The 27,987-nt window shown below is 42.0% G+C and overlaps 2 protein-coding genes across 2 annotated transcripts; one reads left to right on the top strand and one right to left on the bottom strand.

Annotated features, from left to right (window-relative positions):
- Chmp5 (charged multivesicular body protein 5) lies at nucleotides 1–12,411 on the bottom strand. Its single transcript, XM_042697833.1, has 8 exons — nucleotides 12,251–12,411; nucleotides 10,952–11,056; nucleotides 9,407–9,453; nucleotides 5,691–5,784; nucleotides 5,497–5,568; nucleotides 3,929–4,037; nucleotides 2,388–2,500; nucleotides 1–351 (listed from the first exon to the last, which is right to left on the bottom strand). Exons 1-8 carry the CDS (start codon nucleotides 12,317–12,319, stop codon nucleotides 301–303), a joined length of 660 nt encoding a protein of 219 aa, XP_042553767.1. The 5' UTR covers nucleotides 12,320–12,411; the 3' UTR covers nucleotides 1–300.
- Nucleotides 12,407–27,987, top strand: Bag1 (BAG cochaperone 1). The gene is made up of 8 exons (XM_042698517.1): nucleotides 12,407–12,549; nucleotides 12,693–13,558; nucleotides 16,443–16,571; nucleotides 17,759–17,841; nucleotides 20,287–20,400; nucleotides 25,900–26,007; nucleotides 26,832–26,894; nucleotides 27,638–27,987. The coding sequence occupies exons 1-8, from the start codon at nucleotides 12,407–12,409 to the stop codon at nucleotides 27,725–27,727; spliced, it is 1,596 nt and encodes a 531-aa protein (XP_042554451.1). The 3' UTR covers nucleotides 27,728–27,987.

Below are 27,987 nucleotides of genomic sequence, written 5' to 3'. Positions count from 1 at the left end.
TTTAAGAGTCTAATATCCATGGTTTTATTTCAAATTATTATTAATAAGTGAAAAACAATCATATAAAGTCAAAGTTACTTTTAAGTTAGTTTTCCCTAAGAGAAAAGAATCATATTTTAGTACAAAGAAAGCTTGCCCAAGTATTAAGTTTTTAACGGAAAAAAAATGAAAAGGAGCAATGTAATTAAACTTTCTTTCAAAGAAAGCAAAGAAACCTAAATTTGTTATGGCAAATTTGGAAATATTTCCTAATCCCAGCATATGTATTTATTTTACATGATGTACTTGGATGATGCAAGTCTATGAAGCAGGGATCTGTGGCAATCCAAATTCATCCACCAGCACTCCATCCTGTGAAAAGTAATCAAGGTTTAGTGTCAATCTTAATTAAAAAAAATTTTTTCCAAGTGTTTAATCAATCCAAATCAAAATCTCACCTAAGACAATAACAATGAGAGAAAATTAAGACCACCTACCCCAAGTTAAGGTAGAAAGAGGTACAAGATAAACACTTGCAGAAAACAATTATAAGGGTCCTGGGAAAAATATTCCCTGTCATTTGCTCCCCACATTTTCTTTTTTTTTTTTTTGGGTCCAGTCGTGGGGCCTGAACTCTGAGCCTGGGCGCTGTCCCTCAGTTCTTCAGCTCAAGGCTAGCGCTCTACCACTTGAACCACAGCGCCACTTCCGGCTTTTTTCTTTTTGCTTATGTAGTGCTGAGGAATCGAACCCAGGGCCTCATGCATGCAAGGCAAGCGTTCTACCACTGATCCACCTTCCCAGTCCTAGCTCCCCACATTTTCTAGGCGGGAAAACTGATATTCTGAAAGTAGACATGAATTTCTTATTTGCTTAAAATATAGTAGCGCTAGGAGTAGTTTCTACACAAAATTCTGTCAACTATAATGTATATATATATATATATATATATATATATATATATATATATATATATTCCACACACACACACACACACACACACACACACCACACACACACGCACACACACACACACGGGGATGTAAGGAAAAACTAAGACTATAAATGTCCAGTGGCAATAGATAAAAAAATACATTGTAGGGGGCTGGGAAGATGGCTCAGTGGTAGAGCGCTTGCCTTGCATGCCTGATTCCTCAGCACCACATAAACAAAAAAGAAAAAAGCCGGAAGTGGCCCTGTGACTCAAGTGGTAGAGCGCGAGCCTTGAGCTGAAGAGCTGAGGGACAGTGCTCAGGCCCAGAGTTCAGGCCCCACGACCTGACCCCCCCAAAAAAAACAACAACAACATTGTAATACATTATACTAAGAGCTAAGGTGGAGCAAATGAAATTTTATAAGCAATAAAATACTTTTTAAAATAAAGACAGCTATGAAGATTTGGACAGGGTTTGAAGTTTGCAAAGTCTTTTACATACCAGCCTCTAAGTTACTTTTTTCAATTATGTGAAATACTTGTAAATTACCTGCAATTTATATTTACAAAGAATAAGAAAGCTCAAAACAGCTAATTAATGTGTCACAATTAATACCAAAAATCCTATTTCTTACTTTGTGAAATTAGAATCTTTCACATTAAGCTTTTTGTTTTTCTTTTGCCAATCCTGGGGCTTGAATTCAGGGCCTGGACACTACTGTCACTAAGCCTTTCTGTGCTCAAGGCTAGCACTCTACCACTTGAGCCACAGCACCACTTCCAACTTTTTCTGTTTATGTGGTACTGAGGAATTGAACCCAGGGCTTCATGCATGCTAGGCAAGCACTCTACCACTAAGCCACATTCCCAATCCCATATAAGTTTTATACTTAATTAACTCATATTAGGAAAAAAAAAATCTCTCAAAAGGATGGAGGCATTGCTCAGTTAATACAGTGCTAGCCAGTGAGTGAAAGCAGCAGGTACTGAGTTCTTGTCCTGGCCTCAGACCAAAAGAAAAAAAAGATTCACTCAAGGCTAGGTGCTGGTGGCTCATGGTTTCAGGTCTGCCTGGGCATAACCTTGAGACCCCATTTCAACCAATAGGTATGAAATGGTTTGTGACTATTACCTTGGCTACATGGAAAATGTAAATAGGTATATCTTGGTCCAGTCCAGTTCAAACATACCTTAAGTGAGAACTTATTCCAAAAACAACAAAGATGAAAAGGGCTGGTGCAAGATGTAAGCACAAGGCCCTGAATAACATACACACAAATCCACTCAGTAATTATTTACTGTGTCTAGAAAGTGGGATTTTCTTCTTGGCTCTTTGGGAAGCTGAGATAGGAGTATAATGTGAGCCAACTGTCTCAACAGGGAAAAAAAAAAATGTAATCTCAGTCTGGTGGGCATGAAATCTTTTCCACATTTCAAAATAGGTTCTAGGTAAAAATAAGCAGAAAATGTTCACCTTGTTTTTTGTGTCAGTGGGAACACCTTCTGGAATTGCAGGTGCAGATGCTGCTTCGTCCAAATAAGAACTGTCTTCATCAGCCAGAAGCTCATCACCCAATGCATCCAACTCTGAAATTAATATATGCATCATTTCAAAAAAAAATTAAGCAAGAAAACTGGCACCTAATGTTACAAGGTAAGCCTAAGATTGAAATACAAAGGGAAATGGATTATTAACTTCTATTTTTAAAATAAAAGACAATTATAGGAAATTTCTAAGGAAACTGACATATAAAATCTATGGAAAACAAAAAGCAAAATAAAACACACAAATGAACCAATTCCCCAAAGGTTTATAGGCTCCTAGTTTTGATGAGAAGATTAGGACAATTCAAGCTGGGAAATGGATTATAATAAGTACAAATTCTCTAATTCACTGATGGACTTGAAAGAAAGCAGTGAAAGGAGGCATGAAATTGTTGGATAATATATAATAATTATATGAAATTAGGCTGTAAGAGTAACTCTGGTAAGTGAGGTGGAGGTAAACAAGAGGAAAAATAACAGCATGGGGAGATTCAAAAAAGGAACTCAAGACAGAAAGTTTTAAAAAATGAATAGAAAAAAGGTTCTAGGTAAAATGATAAAATGGGAAGGACAGGGAAGTGAGGTAGAGAAAGGAGGAGGAATGGGAAGGAGAGAAAGAGGCAGAGGAAGAGGGAGAGGAAGAGAGGATAGCAGGGGAGAGAGGCATTACTTAATAGAAAATGCAGTTTGGGGGTGGTTCCTCTATATACCCAGTTACTCCTGATAGAAATGAACAAACATCTTTGGCATACTTTATTTTCTCTCATATCCAACCAATCATCAAATCTCATCCATTTCATCTGTCCATTTCTCTCTCTTGTCTTTTCAGACTATAGTATAGCTTCTAAACTCTCTCTAGTGTGGGGTGTCTCTCAAATGGTAGAGCATCTGCCTCATAAGCACAAGGACCTGTGTTCAAACCCCAGTACCACCAGAAGAAACTACTTTCTCTGAGGCTACTCAACAATTCTTTTCCCTCCCCTCCCGTGTCCCTTTTTTTTTGTCCTAGCCCCTAGCACAGGTCCTGAGCCTGTCCTATACTACAAACTAGGTTAGATTCCCTTGGGATAAGCTCCCATATCTCATACTTCCCAACCATGAGTTTTTAGAATTATTTAGGAAAAGAAGTAGGCAGTTCATATTTCTCCCACTGCTACAGTAGAAGCTTCGTATATTAAAAAATTATTTGTTTCTTTAGTGCTAAGCCCCCTAACATGCAGGAGATGCTTTGCTATTCTGAGAGAGGAAAATAGAACAAAGTCAAAAGAAAAACAGCAGAGAAAGGACAAGTTAAGGCCAGGCTTTTTAAGCTGGACCTTGCGTTAGTTTCTCTACCTCAGTGAATCCTGAGGAAATCCAGTGAATGCTGAGGGAATCCTGATAGGAATTTTCACTAACATTTGAGAAAAGACCCCAGGCTTCAGACTCTAAAACTAAATATACATTATAATTGTTTTTCTTAGAACCTACCTGCTTCTAGGTCATCTTCATCTAATTCTGGGGTGCCATAGCTTCGACTCAGTGCTTCTTGGATTTCATTTGCATCTTCCATCATATCTTCTAGCTGGTCTTGTAAATCCTATAGAAATGTAGAGGATTTTCTTTTATTTTTTACCATTTTTCTCTAATTGCTCTCTTCCTCTCCTTTGAACCTTAGGAATGAGCAATTTTTAAAAAGACAATGTACACAGAAGGCCAAGCATAACTGTTAGTTCTCCTCCCTAACCTGTCCTTGGCTTGTGACTGGCTTGTGCTCAGCAACTGGGCAGATAGTCCTCTAAAGCAGAGGTTTCAATAATTCTTTCCTCAATTTCTTTTCCTTACTTTTTTGGCTAGGGATTAAATTCAAGGTATGTGCAAACCATAATATATACTGTGCTGTTGAGTTACTGCCCCAGTACAGAATTTGCATTACTTAATGAGGAGAAATGTCACCAGGCCTTAATTTTCTCACGTAAAAATGGAACTAAAAGCCGGGCACTGGTGGCTCACGCCTGTAATCCTAGCTACTCAGGAGGCTGAGATCTGAGGATCGTGGTTCAAAGCCAGCTCTGGCAGGAAACTCCCTGAAACTCTTATCTCCAATAAACCACCAGAAAACCGGAAGTGGCGCTGTAGCTCAAGTGGTAGAGCGTTTGCCTTGAGCTGAAGAGCTGAGGGACAGCACCCAGGCCCAGAGTTCAAGCCCCATGACCGACCAAAAAAAAAAAAAAAAAATGGAACTAAAACTGGGCACCGGTGGCTCATGCCTGTAATCCTAGCTACTTAGGAGGCTGACATCTGAGAATCGAGGTTCAAACCCAGCCTGGGAAGGAAAGTCTGTGAGACTCTTATCTCCAATAAACAACTAGAAAACCGGAAGTGATGTTGTGGCTCAATTGGTAGAATGCTTGCCTTGAGCGCCCAAGCCCAGAGTTCAAGCCCCATGACCAATCAAAAAAAAAGAAAAGTCTGTGAGACTCTTATCTTTAATTAACCACCAGAAAACCAGAAGTAATGTTGTGACTCAAATGGTAGAGCACTTGCCTTGAGCTGAAGAGCTCAGGGACAGCTCCCAGGCCCAGTTCAAGTCCCATAACTGACCAAAAAAAAAGGGGGATTAAGGATTGCAAAATCAGCCCACGTAAGAAAGTCCATGAGATTCTTACCTCCAATTAACCACCAGAAAACCAGAAGTGGTGCTGTGGTTCAAAGTGGTAAAGTGCTAGCCTTGAGTAAAAAACCTCAGGGACAATGTCCAGGCCTGAGGTTGAGCTCTATGACTACCACCACCACCAACAAAAAAAGAAAAAAAAAAAAGAAGTAACTACTGGGTGTTTATTCTGTCAGGGTGTTCATTTATTTCATCTGCATAAAAACTACATGTGGTATTAGGAACTCTGCATTAACAATTATGAAACTGATAGTTTTGGAATTCTTTCCACTAGTAAATGGCAGGCTTGAGATCCAATCTCCCTTTGCTCTTCCTATCAAGCACTCAGTATTTGCATCTTACAGAAATTAGTGCTCATTCTTGCAGAAACTAACATACATCTCACCTCAATCTGGTCAATTTTCACTTGCTTATATGCCTTCTTCATTTCTTTTACTCCTAGCTTCATTGCATCCACCTAAAAATAAAAAGTAGAAAATATAGTATCTTAACAAGTCATGTTGACTAAACTGACTTTAAAAACCCTTCAGAAAGAGTACAAGACTAATAATATAATGGGAAAGGTGCTTTTGGGCATACCGTGGTCTTGGTGTCTTTCAATGACTGGATGGTGTAATTGGCTTGTTCCATGTTAAAGGACTGCTGGGCAAGGTTATCCCGCTGCTGCTCATACCTTATATAGAATCAAGTGAGAATGGGAAATGTGAGCCAGATGGAAATCTACTGGAACAAAGTATTTTGATCATAATTTTAAAGTTAAAAAGGTCAAAATACTTAAAAAAAATTATCACAAGTCTCTAGTTTTTTTTCCCTATGCATGTCAAGTTACAATGCTATTTTCCACTTAAAAAAATTATCACAAGTCTCTAGTTTTTTTTCCCTTTGCATGTCAAGTTACAATGCTATTTTCCACTTAACATTATAGATTTTTTCTATAATTATATACATATATTTTTTTAATTGTGAAAATACTGTAGACAGGTTACAATTGCATGGGCAAAGTAATGAGTCCATTTCATATCAAGCATTGTTGCCTCCTCCTTTGTTTATCCTTCCCATCCTTATATTTTATTTTTAAAGTATTTTTTGAGACAGTCTTGCTATGTTGCCAAGGCTGGCTTATAATTTGTAATTTTCTTACCTTGGACTTCCTAGTGCTAAGATTTCAGGCATATTGCCATCAAGACTAGTCTTGCTACATATCTAAATTCTTTATTTTTACTTTTTTTTGGAGGTCTTGGGGACTGAACTCTGGGCCTAGGTGCTGTCCCTTAGCTCTTCAGCTCAAGGCTAATGCTCTGTCACTAGAGCCACAGAGCCACTTCCTACTTTTTCTGCTTATGTGGTACTAAGGAATCGAACCCAGGGCCTCATGCATGTGAGGCAAGCACTCTACCACTGAGCTACCGTCCCAGCCAAGTTTTTATAATTATTGGACTGTGGGGTATGGCTCAAGTAGTAGAGTTCAAATTCTAGTGGGGAGGAGTGGGGAAGGGGGGGCATTTTTTTGGATGTAGCTCCTAGGCCTGGGTACTGTCCATGAGCTTTTTTGCTCAAGGCTAGAGCTCTATCACTTAAGCCACAGCTCCAATTTTGCCTTTCTTGGTAGTTAATTTGAGATAAGAGTTTCATAGGCTTTCCTGCCTGGGCTGGCTTCAAGCCAGGAATCTTCAGGTCTTAGACTCCTGAGTAGCCAGGATTATAGACTTCAGCTACCAATGCCTGACTCTTGATGGAATATTTAAAAGGACAGAAAATGCCCATAACACAACATTAAACAGAAAATAATGATGTATCAAGACATTATCATTTCACTTTTCTTCTATAATATTTTATGTAAATATGATAGTTATACATAAGCAGAGGGGGGAAAAAAAAACACTGGAAAAAATTAGCTTCCCCTTTCCTTTTTCTAGTTCTGGTCCTGGGTCTTAAACTCAGGGCGAGCTTCTTTTGCTAAAAGCTAGTGCTCTACCTGTTGAGCCAAAGCTCTACTTCTGTAGTTTTGGTGACTAACTGAAGAGTCTTATTGACTTTTGTGCCTGGGCTGGCTTCGAATCATGATCTTCAGACTTTAGCCTCCTGAGTAGCTAGGATTACAGGTGTGAGCCACCCCCTCCCCCTCCCCCTTTTTTTTACAGTGTTAAGATTACAAGCATGTACCATAATACCTCGCCAGAAATTTTAGCATTTTACTTCTTTCTTTCTCTCTCTCTCTCTTTTTTCGGTAGTCCTAAGGTTTGAATTCAGGGCCTTACACTTGCTAGGCAAGTAATCTACCATGACCCTAGCCTAGAATTTAGCATTTTAAAGGTGATTATTTCTAGTAGTAAGAAAGGAGCTAAATTTTCTTCTGTTTTTGTATTTCCCAAGTTTCTACAATGAATCTATATTAATAAAAACTAATACTTAAAAATTGCAATGTTGAGCTCAGGGTATGGCTCAGTAGCAGAATGTTTGCTCAGCATTTTTAAGGACCTGGGTTTGATCCCTGGCATGAGGAGGGGGAAAGTTTTTTGAGTCAGGTATGGGACGCCTGTAATACAAACACTCGGGAAGCTGAGGCAGGAGGATGGAGAGTTTGAGGCCAACCTGGGCTAGATAGCAAAATCCGTCTCAAAACAACAAAAAATTGAAATGCCACCAGAAAACCAGAAGTGGAGCTGTGGCTCCAAGTAGTAGAGTGCTAGCCTTGAACAAAAGAGCTCAAGGACAGCACCCAGGCCCTGAGTTCAAGCCCCACGACTCTCTTTGACTCTCTCTCTCTCTCTCTCACACACACACACACACACACACACACACACACACACACACACACACACACACACACACACACACAGCAGCCCAAAATGAACTGAGCTGGGCTTTTTTTTTTTTTTTTGTAGCAGACATCTGTAATCCCAGATACTTGGAGGCAGAAGAAGATCTCAAGAGGGCCAGTCTAGGAAAAGTTAACAAGAGCCTATATTGAAAAAACATAATAAAAACAAAAGGACTAAAAGCATTGTTCACTTGGTAAAAAGCAGTCACTTAACATGCATGAGGCTCTAGATGTAATCCCCAGTACTATAAAAACTAACAAATTAATAAATATGTCATGGCTGATGGCTCACATTTGTAATTCTAGCTACTTAGGAGGTCGAGATCTGCGTTTAAAGCCAACCTGGGCAGGAGAATCTGTAAGGCTCTGATCTCTAACTACAAAAATAAAATCCAGAGGTGGTGGTGTGACTCAAGTGGCAGAGTAGTAGCCTTGAGCAAAAAAAGCTGGAAATGTGCCTCAAGTGGTAGAGTATTAGGCCTTGAGCAAAAAATCTCAGGGACAATACCCAAGCCTTAATTTCAAGACCTAGGCCTGGCATTACACAGAAATGCACACAAAAAATCCATTATGGTTAAGAGAAAATATTCAGCATGTCTAATTGTACAAATAGAACCAAAAAGAGCATACAATAAGCCTGCCATGTTTGCATAGTTAATACACATGGCTTTGACCAAGAGTGGTTAAAAAAAAAAGTCAAAAGAAACAATTAGCTGTGTGCCAGTGGTTCACACTTATAGTTCTAGCTACCCTGGAGGCTGAGATCTGAGGATTGTGGTTCAAAGCCAGCCTAGGGAGGAAAAAAAATCTATGAGACTCTCATCTCCAATTAACTACTCAGAAAAAGCCAGAAGTGGTGCTGTACAAGTGGTAGAACACTAGCTTTGAGTACAAAGAAGCTTAGGGACAGCACCCAGGCCCTAAATTCAAGACCCAGGACCTGGCAAAAAAACAAAACAAAAACAAAAAACAACAGAATAATTTCCTGCACATACATTATACAGCTCAGCTGATGCAGAGAAATCCTAAGTCAATATCACCTTATCATTTCCCCACCTTTTTGTAAAAACATGTTTTTCAAATGGTGCCCCAAAAGCAAATTTTAAGTGAAGTGAAATTTTTAGATGGTTGAAAGACAATATATCTTTCAAGACCACTGGATGGCATTATGGGAAATATGAATTAAGCGTTCAAAGTATAGTACTGAAATTTGCACATATTGAAGATATATAGTAGTCTCCTTGGAACCATATAGTCAAGGGATAACAAGGGTCTATTTTATGACCTAAGTAATGGAGAACCAAACCCTATGGACCTGACCCGCTCAAAGTACTAGTCATTAAAATCAAAATTTTGAAAATTTGTAATTCAATCAAGAACATTTAGAAAATGGTATGAAACCCAGGTAAAATGGAAGACTATTTTCCTTTTTATTAAAACCGCTACAGAGAAGGAGATCATGCATATAACTTACATTCGCTTTTGCTTTAAAACCCGCAGGGCTTTCTGCTTGACCATATTCTGAGGAGAAAAACATATTAAATAAAAAGTAAGTAGAAAACACATATATAGTAAAAGGAATCATCCATATCCTCAGATTCACATACATCTCTTCTTCAAAGGAACAGACAGGAATAGTACTCCTGGATTTTGTTCCCTTCCTAAGTACAGATATCACTAATGTGTAGTTTTATCTGTTTTTGCAACCCACATAACACCATCCTTAACTACTTTCCCTTTTCCTAATGCTTGCATATCCAATTACCTTAGCAGAGTCCCCAGTTGAACACCCACTGTCAATCCAAACCTAACAAGCACAAACTCCTTGGAAACAACTAACAATGACCCCACCAACTCCTCACTTCTGAAGCTAAAACACTTTTATATCACCAGTCACTGGTGGTTCATATCTGTAATCCTAGCTACTTAGAAGGCTGAGATCTGAGGATCGTGGTTTGTAGTCAGTCAGGGCAGGAAGGTCCATGGGACTTTTATCTCCAATTAACCACCAAAAAGACAGAAGTGGAGCCCTGGCTCAAGTGATAAAGTACCAGCCCTGAGTAAAAAAGCTAAGGGATATAGCACCCAGTCCCTGAGTTCAAGCCCCAGCACTGGCACAAACAAAATGGCAATAAAAAAAAATCAACTAAGATGGCTGGGAAAATCCTTTCGTCTTAACTGGTCCATATGTGATTTTGTCTCCTCCAATGAAGGAAAACAGATATTATTACCTCACAGACAATAATAGCTGACATTATTGAGTACTACTATGGTCTAGACATGCTTTTCAGGTCACATAAATTGCCTTATTTAATCTTCAAACTTCTAAGCATATATCATACCCCTTATATAGAAGGAAAAGCCAAGGTTCTCCAATACCCTGGCTTATAGTGGTTAATAAGAGAGCTGGAAAAAACAAGGTAGCTCTATATTCACAGTCTGCACCTAAACATAGCTTTCTATATTCCTATTTAGTTAAATATAGGTGACTTTATCACAGCTAGTCAGTGTAGTGTAGTGACAGTAATAGAACATTGGCCCCATAGGTCTAAATCGGTAATTTTTTCCAGGATGCCCCTCTTTAACTAGTCTAATTATCTATCTAACCTAACCAGCTTGGTAACTCCGTAAACCTAAGCAGGACCCAGCCCTTTTCTCCAGAGTGCCACCTTCTCAGTAGAATGTACTAATTCCTATGTACATGCTTCAGGACTTGTGATTGACATCCTCTCTCCACAAGATCAAACCTCAATTTCCCTCCAATACTGTCCAAATACACTGTCCCTCAAATACACTGCCTCAAAAGACATCAAATAGTAACATCTCTGCACAACACCTAATAATATTTTAAAGAATCTAGCTTCAAACTCCATCTGTGAAGCATACACCCTCACGTTTCCTCTACCAGACTGAGCATCTCTTCACTATACTTTACCAGTCTCTACCACCCAGCCTTATTTCACAGGTGCTCAAATGAGGCTGTTGCAGTACTTTCTACAACAGTAGCTGCCTATCTTACCTTGGCAGGACCCTCTCTCATCTTCTTGATTTGATCCTTATACTTCACTAGCTCAGCATCCAGCCGGGAAATCTTTTTATCAATGGATTCTGCTCTGCTATCCACCTTGGGGAAAAATACCAAATGCAAATCAAAAATAGTGACTGTGATATACTCACAGAAGGGGACCGGAGAGGAAGGAATTGATGGAAGCAAAGCAAGGAAAGTATATGAGGAAAGGTGAGAAACTGATTCAGGTAGAGGGGTGTGTGTAGATTTCCAGTCAGAAACACTTTTTGTAAACCACATTCCATCTCTAGGTGTGTGTGTGTGTGTGTGTGTGTGTGTGTGTGTGTGTGTGTATGTGTGTGTGTGTGTAGATTTCCAGTCAGAAACACTTTTTGTAAACCACATTCCATCTCCAGGTTTCTGATACCCAAAGTCCCCCCTCAAGTGTTGGGGTAGAAAAACAATTTGAGAATCACTGGATTGAGATTTCCCTTGGTAATGAGTCAGGCCGTCGATTCAACAAAGAGGCATAGGAAATAAGCCTGTGTCTAGTGAAGACATAGGCTAAGATTTTTTTTTGTGCGTCAATAGTGGGGCTTGAACTAAAGGCCTAGGCCTGTCCCTGAGCTCTTTTGCTCAAGGCTAGCATTCTACAACTTGAGCTACTTTCGGTTTTCTGGTGGTTAACTGGAAACAAGAGACTCATGGCTGGCTTCCCTGGCTGGTTTGGAATATGATCCTCTGATCTCAGCCTCCTGAGTAGCTGGGATTACAGACGTGAGCCACCAGCGCCCAGCTAGGCTAAGACTATTTCAAATGCCATTCCCTAGTTGGAAGGGGGGTGGGGGGGATACTAATCTCAGAGACCAAGGTTCTGAATTGTTTCGGAGATTCAGATCGAAAAAAAAGTACACATGCATTAACCCAGTATATCACAGAAAGAGCCCTGACATGGGCAATGGATGAGAGATGAAAAAAAGGGTGAAAAGAAAATGTCGGACTAGATGAATTAGGGAGAGCGTCTAGGCCTAGGGTAGGCTGGAGGAGGCGAGGCTGAGAAGGAGTAGCCTGGGCAATGAGCATCAGTGTGGGTGGGGTGCGAAGCAGTGATGAGGCTAGGAGGGGGATCCCTGGTTTGTGGCGTCAGGAATGACTTAGAAAACAGGGATGAAGCGAGGAGATGGAGAAGGCCGAGGTTTTAAAGAGCTGGGAAGTAGGACTGGAGTGAAAGAGTGGGAGCCGGGGACAGGGGATGGGCGGGGTCAGGAGCATGGAAGCGTTGAGGCTAGTTATTCATGGTCAGGTGCCCACCGTGCCAATGCAGTCAGTCAGGCTGGGTGGCGGAGCCTTGGGTTTCGCTTTCCCGAAGAATCGGTTCATCTTGAGCAGCCGACAAGAAACCCAAACACTGGAGAAAAATCCCAAAGCGGAAGTAGAGTCACTGCCGCTCCCGCTTCCGGCCCCTCCATGCGCAAGCGCACTGAGCTCGCTCTAGTTTCCTCATCCTTCTTTGCCGGGTTTTCAGCTCCGCCTTCCGGGGGAAACTGGCGCAAGGCACTGGGAGGGGCAGAAAGAGGGTCTGACGAAGGCGGGGCCTTGGCGGCGGCAGAGTGAATTCAGATGAGGGAGGCGGGGCCCTGGCTAAGTGGGTGGGGCCTGAAGGAGGACTTGGCGGATTGGGCGGGGCCGGAGAGAGGGCAACGCGGGGGGCGGGGCCAGTTGGCAGGGGCGGGGCCAGGAAGTCGCCCCCCAGGATTGCCGGGCGCTCAGCTGCCATCGCTGAGCGGTCAACAAGCGCGGGCCTGGCGGAGCGGGGCGGCGCGCGGAGGCCGCGAGGCGACCGGGAGCGGCTGGGCCCCCGGCGGCGCGGTCCTCGGTCTGGCCGGGAGTCGCGCCAGTCGGAACGCCCAGGCGAGCGCCGCCAGCCTCCCTCTCAGCGTCCCTCCTTGCGGAGTGCAACCAGCGGGCATGAGCGATCCACCAGAGGCTCCGCCACCGGCTCCGGTAGGCCGCGGGTAAAGAAGAAAGGCCGTCCTCGCTCGACCCGGAGCGAGAAGGGGACCCGGCGCAAAGAGACGACCCAGGCCGACGAGGCGGCCCAGGGCAAGCAGGCAACCCGGGGCAAGCAGGCGTCCCGGAGCAAGGACAAGGAGGTGACCACGGCGGAGGAGGTGGCCGGGACCAAGGAGGTGGCCGGGACCAAGGAGGTGGCCGGGACCAAGGAGGTGGCCGAGACTGAGGAAGTAGCCGGGATCGAGGAGCTGCCCAAAGCTGAGGAGGTGGCCCGGGTCGAGGAGGTGGCCCGGATCAGAGAAGTGGTCCGGACCAGAGAGGTACCCCGAACCAGAGAGGTGCCGCGGATAAGAGAGGTGCCCCGGGCCCGACAGCTGATCTACACGGCGGAAGTGATCCTGCCCGCCGATGTGCCCCAGACCGCGCAGCTGACCCAGGCCCCGGAGGTGACCCAGGCCACGGTGGTGACCCAGCCCGAGGAGGTAACCCAGCCCTGGGAGTTGACCACCGCCAAGTTGACCCGGAGCGAGTACATGATTCCAATCGAGGTGGCGACCCAGACCGAGGACATGGCAGCAAGCGGGCTCAACGTGACCGTCACCCACAGTGAGCGCCGGGTGGCCAGGGGGGTGGGCTCGAAGTGTGGTTCTGAACTTGGCAAGCGTGAAGCATAGATTCTTGACTGTGTCGGTGGGGCTGGATTTTTTGTGGGACTTCTGTGAGCACACCTTTCCTTGTGCTTGGTGTGTTTTGCATCTGGTTATTTGTTGTATTGTCCATGTTGGAGCATATCTGAATATCGTGAGTCTAGTTGTGTGGGTGTATGTGCCTGCCCAGTTGTTGTGGGTCTTAGTGTCACGCTTGTTTGGGGCCATGTTATGTATAACTGCTGTGTGTCCCCACACCTACTTGTGTGATGAGACTAAACTTTGTTAGGCTGTTCTTACTGCCTTCTCTTGTGTTGATATGGTGACTTATCTTCTGTTTTTGTGCCACGCGTTCAAGCATTACACTCAGGGCAACCTCCTTAGGGTTGACACAAAACTAAACAGAATCAGTACACTTTACCCCCTTGACCTCATGGAGCTGTTGGGAGGCATCAAGGCTTGGTGTCATTTGCTGGACACAGACAGACTACCTCCTAAAGGTCACCTACCTGGAAAAGAGTTGGTACCTTCCAAACAATATTTTTTGTTTCATTTGTATTTGCTAAGCATCACCCATGGTGTGCCCAGTGGGAAAGATTTGAAGGAAAACAGTTCATTGATGATTACTCAGGGAAGACCAGTCCACCAGGCTACAGAAGGCAAAGCATATGATAAGTAGGGTTTTGGAATGAGCTGGATCTAACGTCAAATTTTGACTTTATCAACTGAGTCTCTACAGGCAAGTCTTTATTTTACTTTTGTGGGGTTTGAACTCAGGGCTCACTAGAACCCTGCCCCCAGCCTAGTAGGCAAATCTTAATTAGACTGAACTAACTACTAATTATCTTTTTTAAAATTATCAGCTTACATTAGTTATACAGTGAAGGATTTCATTGTTACATATGTTTACAATATTTTCCTGCCTTACTCCTTCTATCACTTTCCTTCCTCCCTTCTCAAAACAATTTCAACAGGCTTCATTACTCTGTTTTCATAGTTGAAAACAATCTATTTCCACCACATTCATCCTCTTGTTAGCACTACCCATTTCGACCAGTACATCCCCACCCCTCATTCCCCCACTGCCTACTCATACTCCTTACTTCCTCCACAGCTCTCACCCCCATTCCCACAGAGCCTATTTCTCTTTCTTCATCCTTCCATCCCCCAGTTCATTGGAGTTTTTTTTGTTTTGTTTTGTTTTGTTTTCATATATAGTTACCATGTCTGTCTGTCTGTCTGTCTTTTTTTTTTTTTGGTCAGTTGTGGGGCTTTAACTCTGGGCCTGGATCTTAAGGACTTTCCTGGTGGGGCTGGCTTTGAACCTCAATCCTCAGATCTCAGCTACTGAGTACCTAGGATTACAGGCATGGGCCACTGGCGCCCGGCTTTATCATGTATTTAAAAATTATCCACACTTATTTTTCTTCTTTGCTTCTCCATGTATATCATTGTGTATACATATGTATGTGTGTGTGTATATATATATATATATATATATATATGCAAATATATGCTCATGAAATCCAAGGTCTAGAGTTTACATATAAGTGTAAACAACAGCTTTTTGATTGAGCTTGATTTGCCTTACTCAGTATGTTTCCTCCAATTGCATGTATTTTCTTGCAAATACATAATTTCTTTTTTCTTTTTCTTCTTTTGGAGGAAGTTATGAATTTGTATTAAATTAAAATGTAGATTTCCCTGAAGCCCTGCCACCCTCATTTTTCTTTGTCTGTGTAATATTCCACAGCACATCTTCTTTAGCCATTCATGCATTGTTGGTTATCTCAGATAATTCTATTTTTGCATTTTACTATCTATTGTGAGCAATGCTGCAATAAACATAGATGTGCAGGTTCTTTCTGGTATATTAATTTACTCTCCTTCAGATACATGTCTGATAGTGGTAAGGTGGAATCCTAAGGAAGGTCTTTTTTTTTTTTTTTGGTTGGTTGGTTGTGGAGCTTGCACTCAGGGCCTGGGTGCTGACCCTGAGCCTCTTGTGCTCAAGGCTAGTGCCCTACCCTTTGAGCCATAGTGCCACTTCTGGTTTATGAATGGTTAATAGGAGATAAGAGTCTCACGGGGACTGTTCTGCTTGGACTGGCTTCAAACTGTGATCCCTGGTAGCTAGGATTACAGGCATGAGCCATCAGCACTGCTGGAAGATTTTTTTTTTTACTTTTTCTTTGGACAACTTTCTTACTGATTTCCATGTGGTTGTACTAGTTTACATTCCCACCAGCAGTATATGAGAGTTCCTTTTTCCTCTGCATCTCACAAGCATTTGTTGTTGTTTTCTTGATTGATGTCCTTCTGATTGAGGTGCAGTGGAATCTTAGTGTGGTTTTGATTTGCATTTCTTCAAGTGTCTATTGGCCATTTGTATTTTTTCTGAGAACTACTTGTTCAGTTTGTTTGCCTATTTATTAATTGGATTATCCTGTTCACGTTTTTTCTTTGTATATTCTGGATATTAATATTTTATTTATTGAATACTGAACTCACTGATTATTAATGAAATGGGGAATAATAGTATCTGCTTTATGAGAGTTCTGGGAAATAAATAAGATAGTTCATGAAATTAGACTATTATAACTTCTCCTGCTGAAGTGTTTAAAATGTTAGCAACCATTAGAATAGTTCTTATAATAATGGAAACAAGTTACCTTGAGCAAGTTACCAAAGGAAAGGTAGACTTAGGCAGATGGGGGCAAGCACTTTGGAGTTGGTATCAGATGAGCTGGGCCTTGAAGCCTGGTTAAAATATAATAAAGCATCAACCTGTATTGGTTTCTGTGAAAGAGTTATCTTCATTAAATCATTTTCTTTCTCCCTAGGCAATGAGAAGCACGATCTTTATGTTATCCCGCAGCAGGGAAGCCTTGAACCAGTTGTCCAAGACCTGGCCCAGGTTGTTGAAGAGGCCACAGGTGTTCCACAGCCTTTTCAGAAGCTTATATTTAAGGGTAGGTATTTCTCTCTCAGCCTTGACCCTGTGGTTAGTGCTTACCCATACCTAATTGTAACTCTCAGATTTCAAATTGGAACCATTTTAGTTTTGTTCATTTATTCTTTTAGCAAAAGTTTTATTAAGGACTTACTATGTACTAGACTTCAGACATCTGAACAAGTGCCAGATTTGAAGTGACATAAAGATGGCAGAAATCTGACCATTTGCTTCATTAAACCAAATTTATAGGGGCCTGGTTCTAAAGGTCCACTAGGCAATGCTTATTAGTGCTAGAACCTATCTCCTCTCCACCCCTGTTCTCTGCCCTCCCACAAAGGCACCTATTATTCTTACCTGCTAGATTTATCTCATTGAGTGACAGTCATTATCAGGAACTTAGTAATAGGAAGCATTTTTGTTTATATTTCACAATACAACTCCTTTTTTCTTTTCTTCTTGAAACATTTCTAAATTACACAAGTAATGGAGTTTGACATTTCAAGTCTGGACATGATTATGTACCCCTGTTTCCCAGGCACTCTAGAGACAAACTCAAGTTTCATGCAAAAGTAGGCAATATAGTGAGTCCCTGTCTCAAAAGCAAAAAACAAACAAAAAGCAATCAAGGTGTGGCAGGTTTAGGTTTATGATTTCAACTACTTTGGAGGCCGAGATTGTAAGGATTGCAGTTTGAGTCCAGCCTGGGAAAAACATTAGTGAGTTTTCACATCTCAATCAATAAGCTAGGTGTGGCGGTACAAGCCTGTCATCTCAGCCGCAGGCTTGAGGATCTTTGTACATGGCCAATCTAGCAGAAAAACTTGAGAGATATCTGAAAAATAAAGCTAAAAGGGTTGGGGACATGATTAAAATAGTAGATCATCTGCCTTTCAAGCATGAAGTCCTGAGTTTAAACTCCAGTACTAACAAAAAAAGAAACAAACATTTCCTAAAATGGTTACACAAATTTATGCTCTTTTCATTAATGATTACAATTATACATTTGCTGAGGTCTGCTCTCACCTTCCCTCCCTCTCTCCCTCCCTTTTCTCTTTCTCTTCCCTCCCTCTTCCCTCCCTCCCATCTTTCTTACCTCTCCTTTCTCCTCCTCTTCCTCCTTCCTCCCTTCCTCTTGCTCTCTCTCAAGTCAATTTCAGTGTTATGCAGTTGCTATAACTTGACATAGTTTTCTCCTCTTTGCAGGGAAATCTTTGAAGGAAATGGACTCACCTTTGTCAGCACTTGGAATACAAAATGGTTGCCGGGTTATGTTAATTGGGGAAAAGGTAAATCACGTTTTCTACCAGTATTGGTCAGAATCAAGTGACTAAAGTCTTTTACATTCACTTCCATTTAGAGGACTAAGTTTGACTTGCGTGTGTGTGTGTGTGTGTGTGTGTGTGTGTGTGTGTGTGTGTGTGTGTGTGTGTGTGTGTGTGTGTGAAAGAGAGAGAGAGAGAGAATCTTTAACTCTGCTTAGGTACTCTCACTGAGCTTTTTTGTTGAAGGCTAGGGCTATACCCCTTGAGCCTCAACTCCACTTCTGGCTTTTTGCTGGTTAATTGAAGAGTTTCATAGCAAGTGTGGGCTGTCTTTGAACAGTGATCCTGAAATCTCAGCCTTTTGAGTATTTTTTTTTTTTTGCCAATTGTGGGGCTTGAACTGTGGACCTAGGTGCTATTCCTGAATCTCAGCCTTTTGAGTAGCTAGGATTACATGGTATCCAACAACAGGCCTTTTTTTTATACAATTTGATTGAATTATCAGGTTTTTTGTCCTGATTTTTATACCTTCTTGAACCTATTGATTTAGTATTTGGGCTTTTGCTGTAGGAATTAGGGGCAGTATCACTATCTTAACATGGCTTTTGATTGTCAGGATGATTAAAATGGTGCCTGGAGCAGGCACTCCTTATTTGGAGTGGAATTTGCAAGAGTCTTTTGGTTAAAATGAACATATAGATATTAAAAATAAGACTCACGCTGGGTGCCAGTGGCTCATGCCTGTAATCCTAGCTACTCAGGAGGCTGAACTCTGAGGATCACATTTCAAAGCCAGCATGGGTAGGAAAGTCTGTGAGACTTTGATCTCCAATAACTACAAAAAAATCCAGCAGTAGAGATGTGGCTCCAATGCAAGGAGATTGCAATTTGAAGCCATCTCAGTAAGAACAGTCTGTTATTCTACCTTCAGAACAAGCAACAACAAATCTGAACAAGCAAATCTGGAGGCATGGTTGAAGTGGTAAAGTGCTAGCCAAGCAAACAAGCAAAGAAAATTCAAGGCCTTGAGTTATAAACCTGGTACCAGAAAGCAACAATAATAACAACAACAAAAAAACCCAACCAAACTGAGTTGGGGAAAGTCATCTGGTGGCAGTTGAGGCAGTGCTCCCTGAGGTGATGAGAGAGGACTATGGCCAGCTCTTCACTGTGATACAGTGGAATTTTTTTTTTTTTTTTTTGTGGGCCGTGGGGCTTGAACTCTGGGCCTGGGCGCTGTCCCAGGCTAGCGCTCTGCCACTTGAGCCACAGCACCACTTCGGGCTACCTTCTGCTTATGTGTTGCTGAGGAATTGAACGCAGGGCTTCACACATGCAAGGCAAGCACTCTACCACTGAGCCACCTTCCCAGCACATGACACAGTGGAATTTTTGAGCATATGAAGTTGCCTTGAGGTGACTAAGTAGAGATATGACAGAGATTAGCAAAATGGAACCAAACAAATCCAATCTAGACTTGGAACTACCAGGAGATTGGAGCTTAGCTTGATTTGGCCACAAAGAGGCATGAATAATTGGGAATAGTATACAAACCAGGAAGCTGCTGGCCTTGGCTACCAGTTGTTCAGGTGAAAGAAAGGTAAATATTCGAAATCTCATGGGATGGGGTGTGACTAAAGTGATTAGAGTGCCTCCCTATTAAGTATGAGGCCCTGAATTCAAACTTCAGTACTGTTCTCTTTTTTCTTCCCATGGGTTGAGTCTTTAAAAAAAATGTTTAGACTTCCAGTTGGAACTGTCTCTGAATTCAAGTCTGTTTTATCTCATTTGGGTTGTATGACCTTAGGTCACTTTACTATATTAAGTCTCAGTTTCATCATCTGTAAGGGCTGTGATAAGGCTTAAAAAAGCAATACAGGTAACATGCTTAAGATAGTGCCTGACATGTAAGGATAATAAACACTAATCATCATCACTTTTATTGTTATATGTCATTGTTATTGTCATCTTAAATAGGACAACATTTAGGAATTCCATTTAAAGGAATAGTTGTATTGGGCATGTCTATAATTCCAGCTGTGGCTGAAGTGTGAAAGGAATGAAAATTTGAACAAGGCCAACCTGGACTACATAGTGAGATCCTGTCTCAGAAAAATTAAACCAAACCAAAACTAAAACAACATCAAAACCAAGGAATAGTTAAATTCAGTCTGTGGTCTTCAGTCTGGCTGTTGATCAGCACACAGCTGAGGTTAGATTTGCTTCATTTTCTCAACCCAAGTTGTTAGTACTTAGTAGACTATTTCCCTAACATCTTTCTTCTCTATAGAATCTTTGTAGCTACAAAACCTCTTTGTATAATCCTTTGACTTGCTTTCTAAGAAGCAGGAGAGTTAAATCCATTCTTCCTAGGTGAATGGTTTAACACAATTCTGGTCATAGTCTCAATAGAGGCCAAATAGTTACAGTTCTTGGTGACTATTGGCTTCATTTTATTTTTCTTCTTAGAATAACCCAGAAGAAAAGGCTGAACTAAAGAAATTGAAACATTTGGAGAAGTCTGTGGAGAAGATAGCTGACCACCTGGAAGAGTTGAATAAAGAATTTACTGGAATCCAGCAGGTAACTTCCTTCATGAACTTTAACTTTCCACTGCCTGTAAGAATTTTGTGGATATGATGTTTGGTTATGTTGGCAGGCTCTGCAGTCAGACTCCCTCAGTTAGGATTCTGACTCCACCTTTCTCTGTTTTTCTTTTTAATGCTGTGCTGGAGATATCATCCAGGACTTTTTACCACTGCAAGCAACATCCTCAGCCCGTTACCCTTTCTCTTATTATGGTCAAGTTTATCTTTGTCTCCTCATGTACCAAAAAGAATAATAGTGTCTCCCTGTAAGGACTGCTATGAGAGTTTTTTCTAAGGACGTTGTCAGTCAGCATCCATTTATGTTCATAGTGGATACCTACATGTTAGGATCATGTGTGAACAGGTGGACTTCTCACAGTCCAAGTATGATTTTTAGCAAGGCAAAAAATAAATAAATAAAATTGTTTTTCAGTGCTTGGAGTTGAACCTTGAACCTAGAGTATGGTAGGCAAGTGTTTCACATAGATCTACAACCCTAGCCCAGTGAAGAACATTTTGTTGATTCATAGAAGAGTCCAGGTTTAGTTTGATCTTGGTAACATGGGAATTATTCTATTTAATTCTTATTAGAGATGAAAACCAGTAAAGATTAGGAATAGCCCAAGACCAACTATTTCCCCTTTCATTTTATAACACTATCGAGTATACCTTTGTGCTTTAATTATAAGAGTAATGAATGTATAGGCTGGGCATGTGGCTCACACCTATAACTCTAGCTACTTGAAAGGTGGAGATAAAGATTATGATTGGAGAACCGACTAGGCAAAAAAGATGGAGTTAGCAAGACTCGCATTTCAGCTGTGCATGGTAGTATGCATTTATCATTCCAGCTACACAGGAAGTGTAAATAGGAAGATGGTGTTTAGCCCATCTTGGGCAAAAGTGCTCTTTACTATTTGGGATAGGTAAAGACCCTATTCTGCTGGGTGCCAGTGGCTCATGCCTAGCTACTCAGGAGGCTGAGATCTGAGAACTGAGGCTTGAAGCTAGACCAGGCAATAAATCTGAGAGACTATTATCTCCAGTTAACTAAATTGGAAGTTGTGTGGCTCAAGTGGTAGAGCACTAGCCTTGAGCAAAAAAGCCAAGCAAAAGTATGAGGCTGTGAGTTCAAGTCCCAGTACTCCTCTTCCCTCCAAAAAAAAAAGACTATTCTAACAATAAAGCAAAAAGGGCTAGGAGTTATGGTTGAAGTGATAGAGCACTCACCTACCTGCCCAGCAAATGGAAGGCCCTGAGCTAATCCTTCAATACCAGAAAAATAATAAATAGTAATAATATGTAATGGTAGTATGAAAGTTTTAAAAACATGTATAGGTACTAATACGGAAAATAAAAATGACTTATAAAAAGGACCATCCAGTACCTGGCTGTTAGGATTCAAGCCCAGACCTTGAGACCTTAATGTCTGTGCTTTTAATATCTGTCTCTTAATGTATAGTATAGACACTTTGACTCAGAGATGACCATTATAAAAGTCTGAAATATGTTTTCATTTTTAACTAAAATGCTGTTATGTGTACTTTGTAAATTGTTCTTTTATTTGCCAGCAAATTGAACAATTTCTATGTCATTGAGAATGTGTGTATGTATACGTGGGGTGTGTGTGTGTGTGTGTGTGTGTGTGTGTGTGTGTATGTTTGTGCCAGACCTGGGGCTTGAGAGAGAGAGAGAGAGAGAGAGAGAGAGAGAGAGAGAGAGTGTGTGTGTGTGTGTGTGTGTGTGTGTGTGTGTGTGTGTGTGTGTGTGTGTGTGTGTGTGTGTGTGTGTGTGTGTGTGTGTGTATGCCAGACCTGGGGCTTAAACTCAGCCTGAGGGCTGTCCCTGAGCTTTTTTTTGCTCAAGACTAGCAGCTCCACTTTGAGCCTTTTGGGATTACACACGCACGCACATTTTTTTTTTTTTTTTTTTGCCAGTCCCGAGGCTTGAACTCAGGGCCTGAGCACTGCCCCTGAGCTTCTTTTTCCTCAAGGCTAACAACTCTGCCACTTGAGTCATAGAGTCATAGTGCCACTTCTGGCTTTTTCTGTTAATGTGGTACTAAGGAATCAAACCCAGGGCTTCATGTATGCTAGGCAAACACTACCACTAAACCACATTCCCAGCCAAATATCTACATATATTCCCCTTTTTTCTCACAGTAACCTCTCTGGGTGTAGGTATCATAATCTCTTATATAAAAATGAGGTTGCTGAAGCATGGGTAACTTACATAACTTGATCATCATCCATGATGTTCCTTAGATCTCTGCCTCCTTTAGTGACTATGATTATAGGTGTGAGTCACTGGTGCCTGTCTGAAAATATATTTTTCAAAGGTTACATATTTCATCATGTATAAATATAAAATGGTTGAACTTACTCTCTCTAGTCTTTGTCACCCAGTCTTTTTTCAAAAGTGCTGGGTCATGAGCATGCTAGGCAAGAGCTCTGCCACTGATCTACATTCCTAGTCCTTGTACTTTTGTTGTTGTTTTGAGATAATTGTCTCACTGTGTAGTATCCAGACTGACCTTGAACTCCTGATCCTCTTAGCCTCTCTAGTACTGAGATTGCAGGTGGGCAACACTACACTTAGATGAGCCCCTTTTCACTTTGAATTGGCACCACTTGGCCATGCCTACTGTCTTGGAGCCTTTTGTTTTGGTACTGATCCTGGGGCTTGAACTCAGGGCCTGGATGCTATCTCTGAGCTTTTTTGCTTAGGGCTGGCACTCTACTATTTGAGCCACAGCTCCACCTCCTTTTTTATGGGGGGGAGTGATTAGTTGGAGATAAGAGTCTTATGGACTTCTCTGCCTGCCTGGCTCCAAACCTCAATCCTTAGATCTCAGCCTCCTGAGTAGCTAGGACTATAGATGTGAGCCACTGGCACCCAGTTGGAAGCCCCTTTTTGGAGACAGGGTCTTCCAGTATTGTCCAGGCTGGCCTGAAGCTCAAGGTCCTCTTACATTTACTTCCCAAATGCTAGGGATATACATGTCTGCTATTGTGCCTTGCTAGCCTAATAAAAATTTTTTATGATTATATGTAATGCTTCTTTGAATGTTCTTGAAAATAGATCCTTTAAAAAACTTTTTTGGTAGAATTGACTTAGAATCACTAGATACTGTTGGATGTTTTTACTATATGTAGTCAAATATGCGTATATAACACTCAGCTGTGATAAACATCTTCAGAGTTCCTCTTTGTTTGTTTGTTTGTCTTGGTGCTAGGGATCAAATGAGCTCAAGGCTTTACAGATATTTCGGCTTTCTAAACCTTTTTTTTTTCTACTGAGATTTGAACTCAGAGTCTCTTGCCTACTTGGCTTTTTCACTCACAACTGGCACTCTACCACTTGAGCCAGCTTTATGTGTGTGTGTGTGTGTGTGTGTGTGTGTGTGTGTGTGTGTGTGTGTGTTTCAGTCCAGCTCTTGAACTCAAGGCTTCTCACTCTTTTTTGTTTTTTTTTGTTTTTGGGTCCGGTCGTGGGGCCTGAACTCTGGGCCTGGGCGCTGTCCCTCAGCTCTTCAGCTCAAGGCTAGCGCTCTACCACTTGAGCCACAGTGCCACTTCCGGCTTTTTTCTTTTTGCTTATGTGGTGCTGAGGAATCGAACCCAGGGCCTCATGCATGCAAGGCAAGCGCTCTACCACTGAGCCACCTTCCCAGCCCCTAGGTCTTCTCACTCTTATGCTCAGCTTTCTTGTTCAGAGATGGCACTCTACTACTTGAGCCATGCTTCCAAACCTGAGCCAGCTTTTTGCTGGTTATTTTGGAGATAAAGTCATATGGACTTTGTGCATGGGCTGGCCTTGAACTTCGATCCTCTTAATCTTAGGCTCCAGAGTAACTAGGATTGCAGGCTTGAGCAGCTGGTATGCAGCTGCTTTCTAACACATGCCATCAGTTGGCTGGTCATTAATGAAGGCAATGTGAATGAACAACAAGAAAATTTAATAGTGAGCCCTGCTGCTCATTTATTAGCATATGTCTATGCTATGAGTCATGTTAAGTATCTACATACCTTTTTCTTCACAGTAACCCCTCTGGGTGTAGGTATCATAGTCTCTTCTATAAAGACGAGGTTGCTGAGGCTTGGATAGCTTAAGTAACTTGTTCAAGAGCAAAAGTAGTAAGTGAAAGTCAAGCCCACATCTGTGAGAACTAAAGCCTTTTTTTTTTTTTTTGGGTCCGGTTGTGGGGCCTGAACTCTGGGCCTGAGCGCTGTCCCTCAGCTCTTCAGCTCAAGGCTAGCGCTCTACCACTTGAGCCACAGCACCACTTCCAGCTTTTTTCTTTTTTTTGCTTATGTGGTGCTGAGGAATCGAACCCAGGGCCTCAGGCATGCAAGGCAAGCGCTCTACCACTGAGCCACCTTCCCAGCCCACTAAAGCCTTTTTCTTTTTCTTTTTTTGTCTGTTGTAGGTCTTGAACTCTGGGCCTGGGCACTGTCCCTTGGCTCTTTAGCTCAAGGCCAGCGCTCCTTTTTTCTTTTTAAATGGTGTTAAAGATCAAATCCAAGAGTTGGGCACTGGTGCACATGCCTGTAATCCTAGCTACTCAGGAGGCTGAGATCTGAAGATCTCGGTTTAAAGCCAGGCTGGGCAGGAAAGTGTGTGACTTTTTTGTTGTTGTTGTTGGTCATAGGGCTTGAACTCTGGGTGTGAGCGCTGTCCCTCAGCTCTTCAGCTCAAGTCTAGCATTCTACCACTTGAGCTATAGCACCACTTCGGTTTTTTGGTGGTTTATTGGAGATAAGAGTGTCACGGACTTTCCTGTCCAGGCTGGCTTTGAACCTCGATCCTCAGATGTCAGCCTCCTCTGAGTAGCTAGAATTATAGGCATGAGCCACCCTCGTCCGGCCATGAGACTCTTTTTTTTTGGGTCTGGTCATGGGGCCTGAACTCTGGGCCTGGGCGCTGTCCCTCAGCTCTTCAGCTCAAGGCTAGCGCTCTACCACTTGAGCCACAGTGCCACTTCCGGCTTTTTTCTTTTTGCTTATGTGGTGCTGAGGAATTGAACTCAGGGCCTCAGGCATGCAAGGCAAGTGCTTTACCACTGAGCCACCTTCCCAGCCCCGGGCGTGAGACTCTTATCTCCAGTTAACCACTAGAAAACCAGAAGATCGAACGCAGGACCTCACACTTGCTAGGTCAAACACTCTGCCACTGTGCTACATTTCCCTAGCTTCTGCTCTTAATACTTATTTCTTGTGTGCAGGTATATACTTGGGACTAGGGGCTTCACTGGAGCCAGGCCTGAGGAAACATTTGAATGGCCAGGAGATCATGTAGCCTGGTAGAATTCTTTGATTGGTCTAAGGCCAGCCTTTCCCTTTATCTTAAGAGATAAAGTTATAGGTCTGAGTAGTATCTTGGCTTCTTAGGGCTGAATTGAACTAAGTTTTTTGGTTACTTTCTCAGTACTAGGGTGTGGAATTTTCCTTCAGCCTCAAGGAATGCTTGTAATAATGCATTATTTCCCCCACAGGGTTTTCTGGCTAAGGATTTACAAGCCGAAGCTCTCTATAAACTTGACAGGAGAGTAAAGGGCACAATTGAGCAGTTTATGAGGATCTTGGAGGAGATTGACACAATGGTAAGTAAATTTTCAGCTCAGAAGATTTAGTTCCTTATGACAGTATTTCAGTCAGTTTCACTCAGTAACATATGCCTGTTGCCTGAGCAAACCCATCACTTGAGTATGTCGTGCTGGGTCCTAGGTGAATACACAGACACTAAGATGGTTCCTGATCTCTAGGCACTCATAGTCCACCAACCTAGGGTTTTTGTCACATACTAATGGATGCTTTCAACATTTGTAGTCATGAAGGTAGGAAGTGGACCATAATTTCATGTTCAAAGAACACAAGACTCATTTTACTTAGATAATTGGTTATTCCTCTGCACTCATTTTCTTTGTAGAATTCAACCAGAATTCTTGTGTGACTATTGAATCATAGATCCTGGATTCTCTTTTGCAAATGGCAGTAATGATATCTCTAACCTGATGCCTGATGCTTCATTCTTCAGGGTGAAGTGCTTTGGGTTTGGGCTGCTATGGAATGGGGCACGGTGGTTAAAAAAAAAAAAAATGAGGAAGTACTTTTCCTGGCATGGTAAGCTCATGATCTGGCCAGGACATAGTATCCATACCTAGGAAACAGCAGGAAAAAAAAACACCAAAAAACAAAGTCTGTGTTCTGGAGTAGTTTTATGGTTCAGATATGGAGAGCAGATGCTTTTATAGGGATGAAAGCTATGAAAATGTCCATTTTGGACCCAGACCTGGAGAAATGATTCCTGAAAATGACTGTCACATTCATATTGGTGACCTATGATTTGCTTGGTGTATGGAATATGTTTTCAAAGTGCATCTTCTGTTTATCACTAAAGATTATGTGTCAACTTTTTCTTCCATAGATCCTACCAGAAAATTTTAAAGACAGTAGGTTAAAAAGGAAAGGCTTGGTGAAAAAGGTTCAGGTGAGTTGTGTAGTAGCATACCACAAACTATAATATTATTAATGTATTGGTGTGTGTTTATCTGTTCAAAGTAGAGTAGTGTAGAAATATGATCATTAGCATAGCCTGGCTTTTTTGTTATTCCTTATCTGAATTAACCCAGAGTATCAGAGAAAAGCCCATTTCATTTCTCTCTATTAGAATTTAATCTATCTAGGAAAGACATTTATTGGAGAGCAGCTAGGGTTAGAACATTACACAGTTCTAGAAGGCTTAGTTCATATGTGCAGTGCCACCTTCATTTGAGTACTAGCACAGTCCTAGCTGAGGCAAGGTACCACTGTCTGTACTACCTTTTAGGGAGTTGTAAGACTAGGGACTGGTCAGAAACTCAAGGGGCTGGGAAGGTGGCTCAGTGGTAGAGTGCTTGCCTTGCATGCATGAAGCCCTGGGTTCAATTCCTCAGCACTACATAAGTAAAAAAAGCCGCAAGTGGCATTATGGTTCAAGTGGCAGAGCACTAACCTTGAGCTGAAGAGCTGAGGGACAGCGCCTAGGCCCAGAGTTCAGGCCCCACGACTGACAAAAAAAAAAGAAAAAAGAAACTCCAGCCTCATGCTTCCTTTTCCCATGTCCCCTTATGTTGGAGCCCAGGCTGGGTGCCCATTTCCATCTATGTACAGTTTACCACCATCAGCAGAGCTTATGTGGGCAGTGATTTACTACCCTTGGATAGTTCTCACTGCCTTGTATGTATCTTTTAGGCATTCCTAGCTGAGTGTGACACGGTGGAGCAGAACATCTGCCAGGAGACCGAACGGCTACAGTCTACAAACTTGGCCCTTGCTGAGTGAGGTACAGTGGAGAAAGGCTGTACTGTTCTGAATTGCAGCACCACCGCTCTGGAACAGAAGTTGCCTGTTTTCTCCAGGGCTGCCAGAGTCATCTAGTCAATTGCCAATTTTCCTACTCCTACACGGGTTCTCAATGAAAATGTACTGTCTTTGCAATCTAAAGTAGAGTTGCTTGTCTGTTTTCTCATTTTGTGTCCGGGTGGCTGTACAATCCAGCAGCTGCCTTTTCTAGACTTGCCCTCCTCGCCCATGTTTTATCA

Source organism: Dipodomys spectabilis, unplaced genomic scaffold (assembly GCF_019054845.1).
Source record: "Dipodomys spectabilis isolate Male_0828 unplaced genomic scaffold, ASM1905484v1 ptg000006l, whole genome shotgun sequence".
Lineage (NCBI taxonomy): Eukaryota > Metazoa > Chordata > Mammalia > Rodentia > Heteromyidae > Dipodomys > Dipodomys spectabilis.
This window is presented reverse-complemented; position numbering and strand designations above follow the sequence as displayed.